Raw genomic sequence first — 17,170 nt, forward strand, 5'->3', positions numbered from 1 at the left:
CATTTTTGCATGACTACCTTGTTTAAATTTTATAAATAAAATTTCTTAAACCGTATGCGTTTTGAAATTTTTTTTATGACTTAAACCACTTGTTCTATGTTTGGTAATGACTTCGATTCAGTATAAGGAGTTGGGTCGTTACAGTTGGTATCAGAGCACAGTGTTTTAGGTTCTGTAGACTGACCTACGATGTAGGTCATTTTTTTTTTGTTTTGGTTTTACTTCACCCTATGGCTATACGGTCCTTCGGCACTCGCCAGGTATGTCTAAAGCCTTGCTAATGTTAAGATTACAATTTTGCCTGAATAGTCTAAGACCTAGATATAGGGTGTTAAGTTCTTGTGGTGAAAAGTTTGTTGGTGAATTTTAGGGAGAATGCCGCCACGTAGGGGTGCACGCCGAGGAGGTGGTAGGGGAGGCAGAGGAGCCGGTCGTGGCCAGCCGGAGGCACCACCTGTTGCACCGGCAGATCACCCAAACGCACCGGTCACCTAGGCGGATCTCGCCGCGATGGAGCAGCGTTATCAGGACATGCTGCAAGCTGCTTTGGCGCCTTTCCTTGCCGCCCAGCAGAACCAGGCCGCCCCTGCTCAGGCCCAGGCCGCCCCTGCTCAGGCTCAGGCCGTCGCTCCTCCAGCCCCTGAGGAAGCTCAACCAGTACCAGTTCAACTGTCGGCCGAGGCGAAACACTTACGGGATTTCAGGAAGTATAATCCCAAGACCTTTGACGGATCCATGGACAACCCCACAAAGGCCCAAATGTGGTTGACGTCCATAGAGACTATTTTCCGGTACATGAAGTGCCCAGAAGACCAGAAGGTGCAGTGTGCAGTCTTCTTCTTGGAGGACAGGGGCACCGCCTGGTGGGAGACCGCTGAGAGAATGCTGGGGGGCGATGTCAGCAAAATAACTTGGGAGCAGTTCAAGGAGAACTTCTATGCTAAGTTCTTCTCTGCCAATGTGAAGCACGCCAAGCTGCAAGAGTTCCTAAACTTGGAGCAAGGCGACATGACGGTGGAGCAGTACGACGCTGAGTTCGATATGCTGTCCCGCTTTGCTCCCGATATGGTAAGGGATGAGGCTGCCAGGACAGAGAAATTCGTTAGAGGACTCAGGCTAGACCTTCAGGGCATTGTCAGAGCCCTCCGCCCAGCCACGCATGCTGATGCACTACGTATAGCACTGGATTTGAGCCTGCCTGAGAGAGCCGATCCGTCTAAGGCTGCCGGCAGAGGGTCAGCCTTGGGACAGAAGAGAAAGGTTGAGACGCAGCCTGACGTAGCACCGCAGCGAACACTGAGGTCAGGAGGTGTCTTCCAGAGACACCGACGGGAGCTTGCAGCAGCCGGGAGGACTCTGAGAGAGCTACCCGCTTGTACTACCTGCGGGAGAGTCCACGGAGGTCGTTGCTTAGCTGGAAGTGGAGTCTGCTTCAGATGTAGACAACCGGGGCACACTGCTGATGTGTGTCCTCGGAAACCCTTTGAGACGACACCGCCCCAGCCTTCTGCGTCCCAGCAGGGGAGAGTTTTCGCCACCACCCAGCAGGAGGCCGAGCGAGCTGGCACAGTGGTGACAGGTACGCTCCCAATTTTGGGGCATTATGCTTTTGTGCTATTTGACTCTGGGTCATCCCACTCGTTTATATCCTCCGTTTTCGTTCAGCATGTGGGTTTGGAGGTAGAGCCTTTGGGTAGTGTTTTGTCGGTTTCTACTCCATCTGGGGAGGTCCTGTTGTCCAAAGAACAAATAAAGGCATGTCGGGTAGAGATAGCGAATCGTATGTTAGACGTGACCTTACTAGTGTTAGACATGCAGGACTTTGACGTGATACTAGGCATGGATTGGCTGTCAGCCAACCATGCAAATATAGACTGTTTTGGCAAGGAAGTTGTCTTTAACCCTCCCTCCGAGGCTAGCTTCAAATTCAGGGGGGCAGGCATGGTATGTATACCCAAGGTCATCTCAGCCATGAAGGCTAGTAAACTACTCAGCCAGGGAACTTGGGGCATCTTGGCAAGCGTAGTGGATGTGAGAGAGCCAGAAGTTTCCCTATCTTCCGAACCAGTGGTAAGGGAGTACCCCGACGTTTTCCCAGACGAACTTCCAGGACTTCCGCCTCCCAGAGAAGTAGACTTCGCCATCGAGTTAGAGCCGGGCACTGCCCCTATCTCGAGGGCCCCTTACAGAATGGCTCCAGCCGAGCTAAAGGAGTTGAAGGTCCAGTTACAGGAGTTGCTGGACAAAGGCTTCATCCGGCCCAGTGTGTCGCCTTGGGGAGCCCCAGTATTGTTCGTGAAGAAGAAGGATGGGTCGATGCGCCTTTGTATTGACTACCGAGAGCTGAACAAGGTGACAGTCAAAAACCGCTACCCCTTGCCCAGGATTGACGACCTGTTCGATCAGTTGCAGGGAGCCACTGTCTTTTCCAAGATCGACCTGCGATCAGGCTATCACTAGTTGAGGATTAGGGACGGTGACATTCCCAAGACGGCCTTTCGATCGAGGTACGGACATTACGAGTTCGTTGTGATGTCTTTCGGCTTGACTAACGCTCCTGCAGTATTCATGGATTTGATGAACAGGGTGTTTAAGGACTTCCTAGACTCGTTCGTCATAGTCTTCATTGACGACATCCTCATTTACTCAAAAACTGAGGCTGAGCACGAGGAGCACTTACACCAGGTTTTAGAGACCCTTCGAGCCAACAAGTTGTATGCCAAGTTCTCCAAGTGTGAATTCTGGTTAAGGAAGGTGACGTTTCTTGGCCACGTGGTTTCCAGTGAGGGAGTTTCAGTAGATCCCGCAAAGATTGAAGCGGTGACCAACTGGACTCGACCGTCCACGGTTAGTGAAATTCGAAGTTTTCTGGGCTTGGCAGGTTACTACAGGAGGTTCGTGGAAGACTTCTCACGTATAGCCAGCCCGTTGACCCAGTTGACCAGAAAGGGAACCCCTTTTGTCTGGAGCCCAGCATGCGAGAGGAGCTTTCAGGAGCTCAAACAGAAGCTAGTGACTGCACCGGTCCTGACAGTGCCCGATGGTTCGGAAAACTTTGTAATCTATAGTGACGCCTCCAAGAAGGGACTGGGCTGTGTCCTGATGCAGCAAGGTAAGGTAGTTGCTTATGCCTCCCGCCAGTTGAAGATCCATGAGCAGAACTACCCTACCCATGACTTGGAGTTGGCAGCTGTAGTCTTTGCACTGAAGATATGGAGGCACTATCTGTACGGTGAGAAGATTCAGATTTACACCGACCATAAGAGCCTGAAGTACTTCTTCACTCAGAAGGAGTTGAACATGAGGCAGAGGAGGTGGCTCGAGTTGGTGAAAGACTACGACTGCGAGATCCTATACCACCCAGGCAAAGCAAATGTAGTGGCTGACGCGCTGAGTAGGAAAGTGGCACATTCAGCAGTGCTAATCACCAAGCAAACCCCCTTACTCAGAGATTTTGAGAGAGCCGAGATTGCAGTCTCAGTAGGTGAGGTTACCGCACAGTTGGCTCAGTTGACAGTTCAGCCAACCTTGAGGCAAAAGATCATTGCTGCTCAGCTGAATGATCCTTACTTGGCAGAGAAGCGTCGCGTGGTAGAGACAGAGGAAGGTGAAGACTTCTCCATATCCTCTGACGGTGGCCTTATGTTTGAGGGACGCCTGTGTGTGCCGGAAGACAGCGCAGTTAAGACGGAGCTTTTGACTGAGGCCCACAGTTCCCCGTTTACCATGCACCCTGGGAGTACGAAGATGTACCAGGACTTAAGGAGTGTCTATTGGTGGAGGGGCATGAAAAGGGATGTGGCAGACTTTGTCAGTAGATGCTTGGTGTGCCAGCAGGTGAAGGCACCTAGGCAGCATCCAGCAGGGTTGTTGCAACCCTTGAGTGTGCCAGAGTGGAAGTGGGAGAGTGTGTCGATGGATTTTATTACGGGACTGCCCAAGACCCTAAGGGGCTACACGGTGATCTGGGTTGTGGTCGACAGACTCACGAAGTCGGCCCATTTCGTGCCAGGGAAATCCACTTACACTGCCAGTAAGTGGGGGCAGCTATATATGACAGAGATTGTGAGACTTCATGGAGTACCCGTATCCATCATTTCAGACAGAGACGCCCGTTTCACATCGAAGTTCTGGAAAGGACTTCAACTTGCATTAGGTACGAGGTTGGACTTCAGCACGGCATTCCACCCTCAGACTGATGGTCAGACAGAGAGATTGAACCAGATTTTGGAAGACATGCTGCGAGCCTGCGTACTAGAGTTTTCAGGAAGTTGGGACTCCCATCTGCATCTGATGGAGTTTGCCTATAACAACAGCTACCAGGCTACCATCGGTATGGCACCGTTCGAGGCTCTGTATGGCAAGTGCTGTAGATCCCCTGTCTGCTGGGGCGAGGTTGGAGAGCAGAGGATGCTAGGCCCCGAGTTAGTGCAGACGACCAACGCAGCCATACAGAAGATCCGAGCTCGTATGCTGACAGCCCAGAGCAGACAGAAGAGTTACGCTGATATACGACGTAAGGACCTCGAGTTTGAAGTGGGAGATATGGTCTTTCTGAAGGTTGCACCCATGAAGGGTGTTCTGAGGTTCGCGAAGAAGGGGAAGCTGAGTCCACGCTTCGTAGGGCCGTTCGAGATATTGGAGCGGATTGGCCCCGTGGCTTACCGCTTGGCGCTACCCCCATCTTTTGCTGCAGTGCACGACGTATTCCATATCTCCATGCTGAGGAAATATGTCGCAGACCCAACACATGTGGTGGACTTCGAACCACTGCAGATTAGCGAGAACTTGAGCTACGAGGAGCAGCCTGTCGAGGTCTTGGCAAGGGAGGTCAAGAAGCTTCGCAGTCGAGAAATTCCACTAGTCAAAATCCTTTGGCAGAACCATGGAGTGGAAGAGGCCACGTGGGAGAAAGAAGAGGATATGAGAGCCCAGTACCCCGAGCTGTTCGAGGATTAGAACTTTCGAGGACGAAAGTTTTTTTTAGGAGGGAAGATTGTAACGCCCAACAATTCGATATCTCTTTTGGGTTTTGTCCATTGTCATTAATGTTAAGCGGGGTTATGGAAATTTTAGATTTATTGGAAGAACCTTACCATTTGGATTTTCTTGAGTAATTAAAGTTGGGAATCCTCATTTGTTTAGGATAATAAGTATCATTTTTCCATTTATTTATTTATCTTATTATTTTAATTTTATTTTGTTGGAAATAATTAGGGAAGCCCATATTAAACTAAAGTTGGTTGTTTTGGTGAGATTTGGAGAGAGAGAGAGGAGGGGTTGTTTTGGGAAAGAAAAGAGTCATTTTTTTATAAAAGGGCCTTGGGACTCGTGCGTAAAGAGGAAGAGAAAGAAAAAAAAATCAATCAAAGAAAGAAAGAGGGGAAAAGAAAAAAAAGAAAAAGGAATTTTTTTTGAAACCCTAGCCGCCGCACGCCGCCGCCGCCGCCGTCGCCGCGAACCCGAGCCGCCAAGCATCTCCCCTCTCTGTTCAGCAGCGCAGCCGAGCCTACAGCCGAAACCGAGCCGTCGCCGAGCTTCCAGCCGCGTCGGAAGAATCGCCCAAGCCGATCCAGCAGCCGAGCGTCCGTCGGAGCAGCCGTCTCTCGCACGCCGAAGCCGAGTCGAACCACCTTCGCGCGTCCGCAGCCAACTCGTCAGCCAGCCGAGTCGCGCCGCTTCGATCCGACGCAAGCGCAGCCGAAACGCAAGTCTGTAGCCGTCGCCGAGCGAAGCCGCGGTAGCCGGACCACCAGCAGCCGCCGCGCCACCCGAAATCCGGAAGCCGACGCCTCGCGCGCAAAGATCCGACCGAAGACCCGCCCCGCGACCCGAACCGACGCGCGCCACCTTCCGGAACCCGACCCGCGCCCGCGTGCACCCGTGCGCGAGCCGCGTTCGCGTGTGAAGCCGCGCCGCGCGCTTCTGCGTAGCCGAGCCGCGTCTCCCTCCTGTTGCAAGCCGAGCCGCACGCGTAATCCCTGTGCCGAGCCGAGCCGCGCCTGCGCCAAGCCGAGCCGGTCCCTGTCCTCTTCCAGCCGAGCCGCCAAGACTAATTTGGCTCCTTCCACCTAATTTTTGGTAATTAAATCAATTATTTTGGCATTATCCAGTAAGATTCAATATTTTGGGCACTAGTTAATTTAATTTGGAATTAAATTAGGTCATTTTTCCTTAAGGGACGTCTTGGACCAGGTAACTGCTGCAGCGGGGGATTTCTTCAGTAGGGGCTTGAGCACTGCAATCTCCTTCTAGGGTAAGTCATTTCGAATGAGTCTTGAACCGTTAATCGTGGGCGACCTAATTACGAATTTTGGCATATTAAACAGTTAGGACCTCGTCGCTTGGAAAGCGTACTGCCTCGCGGTTAGGACTCGTCAAGTAAATCTCCAGGTAAGAGATTCTACTACTCGCTCCATGCTTAGAAATATGAGATGATGTATACTCCAATTTTGCATGTTGAGGATTGGACGGTACGATGCCTGAAATCAATGTTAGTATGATGTAAATGACGGTATGGTTATACTATAGCCTGTTATGTGTGGCGAGAGCTGTTATAGCTATACGACGAATGTCGAGACGGAGAGGGCAGAGATGATTTATATGATATGTTATATGCTGATGCCATGTGTATGTATACTGCAATTAGGGTACCTGTTAGCTTGATCTGTTAGAGTCGTACCTGCATGGGTGTCCTTCGGGATCACCACCTATTGAGGACTGTGTGGTCCGACGGGACGCCAGTCTAGCATGGATATAGATATGACTCGAGTGACTCGACGGGGTCCTCGCATCCCGACTGTCCTAGGTGTCCCCCGGGGCACCGAAGACCAGAGTTACGTTCCTACGGGAGCGCATGATTGCACGTGTTCGGGAACGTGCCAGAGATTGGGTACCAGTTATCAGGACTCTAACAGGAAGTTAACAGGCACCTAGTGGGACTAGTAGTGGGTCCCTTACTGAGTATTTTTATACTCACTCTCTTCGTTTTATGTTTTCAGGTAGAGGACGGGGCAAGGGCAAGGGCAAGCTGGCGAGCGACCCGAAGTGAGACCGTGGAGGGCCATAGGGACTACCGCTTCCGCTTATTCTTATTTCAGATTTTCGCATTTGAATTTGAGTACTTTTCATCACTTACCATCTTTTATGTAGATAGGGCCCGAGTAGGATTTCAGAACGCTTTTACATTTTTGCATGACTACCTTGTTTAAATTTTATAAATAAAATTTCTTAAACCGTATGCGTTTTGAAATTTTTTTTATGACTTAAACCACTTGTTCTATATTTGGTAATGACTTCGATTCAGTATAAGGAGTTGGGTCGTTACATACTGCTTCTTGTTAAACTTAAACTACAAAGTTGTCAAAGTTCCTACCGAATCATTTTTCTTCCAAGTAACTTCAAAGAGAGAATCAAATAATCCAAACTAAAAATCACAAAAAAAAAAACAAGAAATAATAATAATAAATAGAAAAATTATATGAAAAAAAAATTCTTTTTCTTTTTTATTTTCTCAAAAACAAATTATGAAATTATGAATGAGGAAGGATTATTCTTACAAGCTCGAATCAACAAAGAAAAGCCAGCCTTCTCTGTCTTCTCCTCCAGCCACAGCCGACTGTCCAATCCACTTCTCTTCCTAAACATGAACGTCGCCCCTGCCGCAGATTCCGGTCAGAATAGCCAATCGTAAACATCCCACATTATATCAATCACCCACCCATCTAAAAAAATCGTTCGATTCCCTCGAAAATTCGGCTTTGTTCGGGATGGGTGAGTTGTGAGAAGAAGGTATGTCGTCGTGTGGGTTGTGAGAAAGGAAGAGGGAAATTGAAGTTGGGTGGAGGGAAAGGGAAAAAGTAAAAAAAAAAAAAAAAAAAAAAAAAAAAAAAGAAAGAAAGAAAGAAAGGAAAATTAGGTTTTGTTTTTAATTATTTAATAATTTTGGATGTTTTTAAAACGTCAAGAAATTTGAAAATGGTTCCCCTATGCCTTTTTATAAAAAATTTTGACGTTTTAAAACGTTAAAAATTTAATCGATATTACTTGACATTTTGTAAACGTCAATAATAAGTATATATCATTTGACGTTTAAAAAACGTCAAGAATGTCGAATTCATAAAAATTCTTGACATTTTAAAAACGTCAAGAATTTAACAGATAATACTTGACGGTTTTAAAATGTCAAGAAAAAATGCATATTACTTAACATTTCAAAACCGTCAAAAAAGCTGAAAATTGACTACCCTCCACCCTTTCATAAAAATTATTGACGGTTTTTCTTTTAAATCACTCCTTTCTTAACGTTTTTTTTTTCAAAAACCATCAAGAAATTAAAAATAAAACCGTCAAGAAAGACTATTTTTCTAGTAGTGTGAGTATGAAAGCCTTTATTTTCATCAATTGCACCTTCAACCATTGGTTTTCTTTTCAAAATCCATTTACATTCTATTGGTTTACTTCCAAGATGAAAATCAACTGATTATTCTTGGTTATTGTTTTGTAAAGTGAATTTTGACTCACTACTGATAATTTCATTCCAATTATATAATATAAGGTACAACGGGAGATGATGCATCATCTTAAAAAGTTTGTGGCCTGCCTTCTATAATATTAGTTATGAAACCTTCAAGAAAGAATTAATTTTATTAGCTTGTTTTCTTCCTTCTTTATTTCTTGGTTCAAACTCTCAGTATTCTGAATTTCTGATTACGATCTTGACGGGCTCAACATTCCCATTCGATCTGACTGCATCATCCTTATTTATCTTTAAAGGTTTTAAGAGTAAAAGTTGTTCCCACAAACCAACACGGATCTTTTTAGTATGAACCATCGAATTACTCCAAACTAAGCACCTTTAACTTTGAAGTTCTTGGAATTGAGTTCACACAAAGGAAATATAGTAGTAACTTTTTATTCTTTTTAAAACTTTTCTTACCTATACTTTCATATTCTTATGATACATCTCTGACGTGATATCAGTTTATTCTTGTTTTTCAGTACCTAAACTCGAAGCATTACCGTTATTCTAACTATAAATTTAATGGTTAGTTATATTAATGAATGATAATAGGTGTTACAAGAAGAGACACCACACTTTCTTTTGTCTTGTTGTGATCTAATGTATCTCCTTCTCCATATTGATACATACATTGAGATATTCGTGCCAGATTCTTAGGCATCTTGACGAAGGGTTGTGAGGACACAAGTTTCTCATCATCATATTCATTTAACTTCTTCCATAACTCATCTACCATATGTTTTATGTAAACACGAGCATTTTTCTCTGAAGTGCCTGTTTCATTCATGTAGCATTGAATTGATTTTGGAACATCACCAATGTTTTGTTCATTCTAAATCATAAAATATTATAACATAAAGTTAGTCAACTTTATAATATATATAGTTGTCAAAATGAAATGTTGTTCTACACTTACGTACCAATGGTGTTAATAGGTCATTTGCAAGTCTCATAATTGTTGATGACCAACGAATTGTATCTTCATATTTTGTCAATCTCTCCAATTCTTGCTTTGATATTTGAGCTGATACAAAAATATATGAATGAACTAACATAAGTGGTCCTGCTACTGATATCCATGCATTGTTCATATATTCTTCCAACGTTGGTTTATAGCCACTGTGATGCCAATTTGACTCTATTAAATAAGATTTGCACAAATCTCCCCACTGCACCATTTATAAAATTTACATGTTACGTTTATGAAGTTGAATAATAATTAATAATTAATCAACTTCCTGAGTTCTCCATACCACTTTCTTGAGGTATTGCATGACATCAACTCCATGATTGATTAGTGCTTCATAAGCTATCTCATTTATTGAATTGTAGAGAGTAAAAAAACATTGTTTCAAGTACTCAGGAAGTTGGTCCATTGCTCCAATATCCCACCTAAAATTACCATTGATTAAAAAGAGAGAATTAGATATCAATTCTATTTTCAAACAACTGCAATTTGAACATATACAACTAATAATGTTTAAGGGAAAAAAAAAAAAAAACTACGATGCATATTGATAAGAATGATGTAGCTGACAGACTCGACATGATTATGGAAGTATTAGGTCTCTGGCTATGGTTTATGGATTTAATTAACAAAGACCCTTAAACTTGGGTTTTTCTGAATTTATTTAGAAACAAAACTACGACGAATTGATTATAATCTTTTGATCTAACTTTTTCTTTTAATCATTGATCAACTTACCTCTGTATTGCAGTTGTAAAGAGTTTGAGTTCATCCAATGTGCCATAGACATCATAAACATCATCAATCATTGTAATCAATGTCACAATCTTTGTGCCCATTCTTCTAAAATATGAAAGCTCAGGTTCAAATCCAATGCCTACTGTCCAATAGAAATTTTCCATCAGTTGGTCTCTTGCAAAGCTCATCTTTTCTCCTAGCTCTGTGTCTCTCCACCAACTTTATACATTAAAAAAAGTTCATTAGAATAGTGCATGGGATCAATAAAAATAAAATTAAAATTAAATTCATCAGTCCTATAATTTGAAAAAAAGTTAGAATTTAGACCATATTGTTTACCATTAGAATTCAGTCCCTGCCTAGTTATGGTTCGATTATAAAAACACCAAAAAATAGTTCCATATCATGGTTTTATCAAACCATATATAGGACTATTCGCCAGGTTTGAATTAATAAATTCTAACTTTCTTTAAATATATGACCAAGTTTGTAATTGAACGAAAAAATAACTAATTGGAAAAAATGAATTTTGTCACTCTTACCTTGATGCATACTTAAGGTCTTCTTGGTAAATAGATTGCACCATGTTGAAATCAAGTTTAGCAATTTCAAGAAGAATAGGATTTAGGGTTCCTATTCTCTCATATATATCAATACTCCATCTTGCCTCCAATCTTTCTATTCTCCAGTGTAAAGGAAGCTTCAAGGCATGCTCTACAATCTCTACTTTGAGTTCATCTTTGCTTGATTTGATGAATTCATTTAGATATTTTACTGCAAAGCATTTTGCTTCCTCCAAAATAGTCTCCCCTTTAGTTGATAAGAATGAAGCTTCATATAAAGATAACATTTCATTTATATCTTCATAAGAGCATGTTTTTAAATTCCCCATCTCATCTTTGAAGGCATTGAAAACACCTGTCCATAATTTCAACAACAAAAAATAAGCATAATATTATTTTCTTAAAAGTTATTTCAAAGAACCTCCATATATTTGGATAATACGTTGGTTCACGTCATATCTTTTTCTAAAAAAAAGTATCAACCTTCATAAATATCAAATTGGTGTTGTCTTAGAAGTCGAAATTCAAGAGATGTTGCGTAGAGACTATTCTTCTTCCTATCCTCTTTAAGAGACTTGTTGCTTATTCTTTGTAGTATATTTTTAATTTCACTCTCAAAGTGGTATGATATTCCAAGCTTTTGTAAGGCATCAATGAGTTCGAGCTGCTCCAAAGAGTCACTTTCTTCTTTCAGCAATGTTTGAACTTGTTCTTTTAATTGACTAAATCGTCTCCTATATGTTTCTCCCTGAACATTAGTTAACATGAAGAAATAGCATCAAGTATTTTTAAATATAGCAAAATGAAACAACTTATCATCATTGGACACTATGTGTTTGCAGTAAATAGAAGATCACTAATGACAGAGAAGTGCAGTTCTTCAAAGAAACCATACCCTGAATTCATTATGTAATGATTGAATAAAATCATCTTTCCACAAAGGAGGATTGTAATTTGCACATTGCCTCACAATAACATCACCACTTTGAGTTTGTATCGATGCTTTTATGCACATTCCACGTTCAACCACAACATATTTTAACTGCAATATTTTTATGCCACCAATTTTAAATATGTTAGAAAAAAAATAAGGAAACAAAAGTATGTAACTCCCAATTTCTCCGAAAAAATAAATTACATTTAGATAACTGCAGTTGGAAACATTTTTAAAGCTAATATTTAATTACATAGCAAAAAAATTTAAAGAATTGGATCTAAACTTTTGTTTGTATTATACTGTTATATATGTAAAATTCTTTGAATCTATGATTGTCTTTTAAATTTATAGACTTGCCTATGTATTGATATTATTGTACTGCCTATCATGTTCATAACAATAATGGCCGGTTGTTGGAACTTGGAAAAGAAAACGTATCTCTACTTCAAACCACATGTGTGACTCCAATACCAACCAAGGTCCCCCCATGATAGTAGAGGTTGAAATAATGACACCAAGTTTATACATGTGTTTTAAATGGAAAGAAAACAGTCCACTTGTTCATTGGCAAACTGCGTATCACTTTTGCCCATATTCAAAACCGACAACTTTGAACATTGAGAAAAGTGATTTTTACTCTTTCAAAAGTGCACCCAAACATGGTACTTAAATGAGTAGTCTGGGCGAGTTACAAGTTTGCAGGTAAAAGAAAGAAGTGAGAATAGTGAGAACGTAAGATACTGAAAATACAAATAAAAAGTCTAGTATTCGGTAAGAGAAGATATTAATGTCTTTATTGCACTCTCTTTGGGTGAAACTAATTCATGAAAATTAAAGTCATGAAAGGTTCTGTCCTATTTAGAGGATCCACGTTGTTCCAAACACAAGATAGAAGAGAGGAAGAAGATCATGTGACTGTTATCCAAACCATGAGAATTTAAAAAATTCATATCCTCACTTAATTAGTTTTTTCTCTCTTCTAAACCATGTGTTTGAAATTTCCTTTAAAAAAAATCAAATTTCAAACTATGACAAAAAAAAATTAAATGATGAACAAAAGAAAAATGAAAACCATTGGTATAGAAAATATTGAGAGATAAAAAGAAGTATAAAATTCATAAACAAAAATCCAAAGACCTAACGGTTATCAAACTTTAGTTTTTCGAATTTGCTTCTGTTAATTAACCCAACTAAGTGATACAGCGAAAACCTTGATATCATGTAAGTATTTTGTAATGTGCTTGCATCAACATGATCGTGACTTAATGAATAATGACATATGTCATCAAACAAAAGATCAAAGACGTTGTTCAATACTCCCATGGTTGTGCTAGTAATGGAACTCAAAGATCAAAATTACTATGATTTACAATTATTTTGAAAATAGTTTAAAAAGAAGACTTAAAGAAAGGAATCATAAATTACATATATTACCATAGTAAAAGAAGGTTGATAGTTTGTAGATGGTAGAGCAGCTCCATGAAAAGAGAATGCAGAAGAAAGAGGAAAGTGGAGAAGAGCCATTGAGAGCATACAAGTTGTACGTTTTTTCTCTTTTGCTTTCCCTTTTTGTAAGGTTGTCTCTTAGTGCCCATTCATTTGGACAATTGGTTGGCTCTTATATAGATAAGTTTGTGAAGATTTTTTAGTACATTGTTTTTTATTTCATTTATTGAGTTATTACCATTTTTTAACATAAATAAATGTTGGTAAGGGATATTCAGTTATGAAGTCTAAAGTTAATATTTTGGAATTTTAAAATATGTATGTCGTTTATGTTATAAACTTGTTTATAGATTAATTTGCAGTTAAAATAGATATTAGAGTGAGAAATAAAGAGAAACAAAAAGAAAAGAAATTTATCAAGAAAAATAAATACATTGAAATTGGTAAGATTGAGTTATTTAAGAGTGATTTATCTTTTAAGTGGAAATTTGAGTTAAATGGTAGAGTTTCCAAAGAACAACTCTTCTCAAAATCTCAAAAGGTACTGAGTTGGAATCTCATTCTAATTAAGGATTCTTGTGGTTCCAAAGAATCCAGCTACAAGAGAACCAGAAATAGAGAGTCTTCCTCCTTTTCCGTCCGCCTCTTTAGTCATAAGAATGCTGGTTTTAAGAGATGTATTTTGGAGGCCTAAAATGAAAAATTGCTCCACTGTTTCAGAACTTAAGATTTTCTACCCATTGGTTATAAATCATTCTTCAAATACTTTTACACAATTACCCCTATCTTTTTCTCTCTTCCTCCCTCTTCCATTATTGGGTTCTTTTTTTCCTTTCTTCTTCTAATTATTTTGAGATCACCTAGATCTAGTGTTCTCTCTCATCCTTCGTTCTTCACCTTTCTTCTTCTTTGGACTACACAATCCCTTCTTCAGTGAGTAAGATCATGTCCAACTCCAGCAAAGAAAAGAAGAGAGAGGTGATCAAAATCATAAAAAAAGAAAGCAAGACAGAGTTGAGTGAGAAAGAGAAAATCCTAAGAAAAAAAAGGAAAGAAGAGTGGGATTTGTGAAAGTTATCAAAAATAGAACAAGATAGACTAAAAAAATGAGACAGTAAAAAATGAGAGTCAAGAGAAGAGCGAGTACCAAGAATTGGTCAATCCGCATGCACACGAGGGCTTCGGTAATTTCACCCATACATGATATGATCAAACAGTAAAAAGAAAAAAAAAAATTAAACCTCATTTTCAAAATGGTGGGAAATTTCATTTTCACACTCCCATTTGAATCATCTGTACAGAGATCTTTCATGTCAAACGTTTGGTGACCTTTCCAAATTTTTATTCATTTGAGAAAGGTTTTTGTTTTTATGCCACATTCCTTTAATATGGCCAATCTCCACCACAAATGTATTTGTGGTCAAAATCAATATATTTTTTTTTCTTGAATTATTTGAGATTAAAAACGTTGGGTAAACCCCACCATAATTTAATGTTTTCTTTTTTATACTAAAATATAGGATCAATTTTCATCAATATTTTAAATTACTTATTTAATATCCACATAGACGTGAGTTGAGATTTTTGTTAATACTTAAAATGGGTATGAAATTTAAAAAAAAAAAAAAAACCAATAAAACCTAAACTACTTATATGACATTTTTTATTAATATTCATCGATTTTTATTATTAATAAAATGTTTTAGATTTCTTTTTTAAAAGATACTAGCAGTTAGAGAGTAGCCACCCTGTCACGAATTTTATTATCAGAAAGATAATACAATGTCTTGATTCAGTTACATAAGTAAAAAGCAAAAAGCATTGATATTTAAGGAAATTGTGGCCTGGCTGTAGTGCTTGAACAATTTACTTTTTGAGGACCAGCTACCAGTTAGAGAGCAAATATCTTACCAATAAATTTGATAGCTGGTTTTTTTCCAATAAAACGCTTTAGATATTATATACTAAAATGAACATAATTCAACGTAGAACGTGAAATCTTACTGTATTTTATTAAGATTTTCGATGGTTTTTTCATTTACGATAATTACTTCTAAATTTAATTATAATTATTAAAATTAACATAGTTCATCTAATCTCAATATCAAAGGCTGAATTTTCTCATATACCTTTTGCTAAAAAAACAAAACATGAATTTAATGTTATAATTTTTTTTTCGTTTAAAAGGTATAGAATCATGTTGATTGATTAAAACTTGCATGTCCTTTCAATTCTTTTTTATTTTTAATTTTGTTTTAAAAATTTATAAATATAAGATATATTGTTATTGCATTTTAAAATTCACAACCAAACATCAAATTTGAATTATAAATTCAAATTAATTTAACCAAACATGTTTTCCAATACAATAAAAAAAAATCGTTTTTTTATTTCTACTAAATTCTTTATTTTACAAAACTATTTTTAAATCACAAAACAACTAGGTTTTCTTGTTGGCATGACATCTAAGACAATCACTTTTAAAACGCAACAAAGATTGCCTAAATTTATTTGAGTGACACTTATCTACCATAAAATTCTACTAAAGTAGTATATAAAAATATTAGGAAAAATTAAAATAAAAGAGGAAAGGAAGATGATAAATCCTTTTGTTCATGAAACCTACTATTACCAAGTTTTTTTTTTTTAATAGGACATTGGAAATTCAATTTCAATCGTATCAATTATGGATGAGTTAGATTCATTTTAGCTACTGATATCTAATTCTTAAATTTCATAAATTACTTCTAATATTGTATTAATTATCGTATTTAAAAGTCTCATGCATAACCGTGAGTGACTTTTAAACTGAAAGAGTCGATTTAAAATAAAAATAAATTAAAATATATATGAATTAAATATTAATAAAGAAAGGAAAAAAATAAATTAAAAAATACTAACCATATGAATATGAAAATTTAACAAAGGAAGAAAAATAAATAAACAAGTGAAGAAATAAAAAAGTGAAAAAAAAATTTAAAGAAAATCATCCATGTGAAAATCTTTATTTTTGCTCCATTTCTAAAAATGTTTCTGAATTTTAAAAATGAAAAACGAGAATAGTTATCAAACAAGAGAAACCTAAACAAAAAAATAAGAAACAAAAGCGTTATCAAATAGATCCAAATTGATTTAAGATTTGTATGGATCATTGGCTTGAAAATTTAATTGATTACTTTAGAGTATAAAATAAATTTTATTTTATAGATTAATTTTCTTGAGAAGTACTTATAAAGAAGAGGACTTTGGGAAAAATCTAATGTCGTATATGGGGGCACATATTATTTTTCATTTTCTTATTATCTTTAAACTCATTTATTTATGAAAAATTATTTAAAAATCAAAAAACTTCTAAACATATTTTTAAAATATATATGTGTGATAGACCGTATTAGACCAAGATAGATTTACCATCTATATCTAATTGATACATATAGATATAAATATAGTAGTCTATTACAGTTCATCGAGGATAGACTATGATATATTTTTTATATTTTATAAATATTTTAATTTATTCTATCATATTTAAAAATATCCTTAAAATATCTTAATTATAAGAAAATTTTCGTCCAAGTTGGTCCTTTCTTTTTTTTTTTTTTTTCTTTGCACGTTTTTTCTTATGATAGATGTAAATATCTTATTTTGTTTTCATCATTGGTTGGTTTTTTTCTTCTACAAATGTGACTTTTGGCTTTTGACCTTATTTGGATTAATTTGAAAAGAAGGCACACATGTATTTAAAAAGTCATTTTCAACATTTGGATTAAAATAAATAAAACAAAAAGGTTTAAAGTAAGAAAAATAAATAAATAAATAAATAAATAAATAAAGCAGTGGCAAATATATATAAAAATCCAAACTTAAACTATTAGTACAACATATAGCACCCATCCAAAAAAACAAAGTTACAAATATATAGCAAATTAAGATTCAACACTTCTATTCTACATCACAAAGAACACTTCTAGAGTATTTTTCTTATTATTTTCAATCTA

At 38.1% G+C, this 17,170-nt stretch overlaps 1 protein-coding gene across 1 annotated transcript; it reads right to left on the reverse strand.

Annotated features, from left to right (window-relative positions):
- Window positions 1–8,883: 8,883 nt before the first annotated feature.
- On the reverse strand, window positions 8,884–13,319 carry LOC103499668 (terpene synthase 10-like). The gene is made up of 8 exons (XM_051079164.1): window positions 13,161–13,319; window positions 11,685–11,831; window positions 11,273–11,537; window positions 10,769–11,144; window positions 10,227–10,445; window positions 9,775–9,913; window positions 9,442–9,690; window positions 8,884–9,353 (listed from the first exon to the last, which is right to left on the reverse strand). Exons 1-8 carry the CDS (start codon window positions 13,257–13,259, stop codon window positions 9,057–9,059), a joined length of 1,791 nt encoding a protein of 596 aa, XP_050935121.1. The 5' UTR covers window positions 13,260–13,319; the 3' UTR covers window positions 8,884–9,056.
- Window positions 13,320–17,170: the final 3,851 nt, after the last annotated feature.

The sequence above is a fragment of the Cucumis melo genome, chromosome 11 (genome assembly GCF_025177605.1).
Source record: "Cucumis melo cultivar AY chromosome 11, USDA_Cmelo_AY_1.0, whole genome shotgun sequence".
NCBI classification, from domain to species: Eukaryota; Viridiplantae; Streptophyta; class Magnoliopsida; order Cucurbitales; family Cucurbitaceae; genus Cucumis; species Cucumis melo.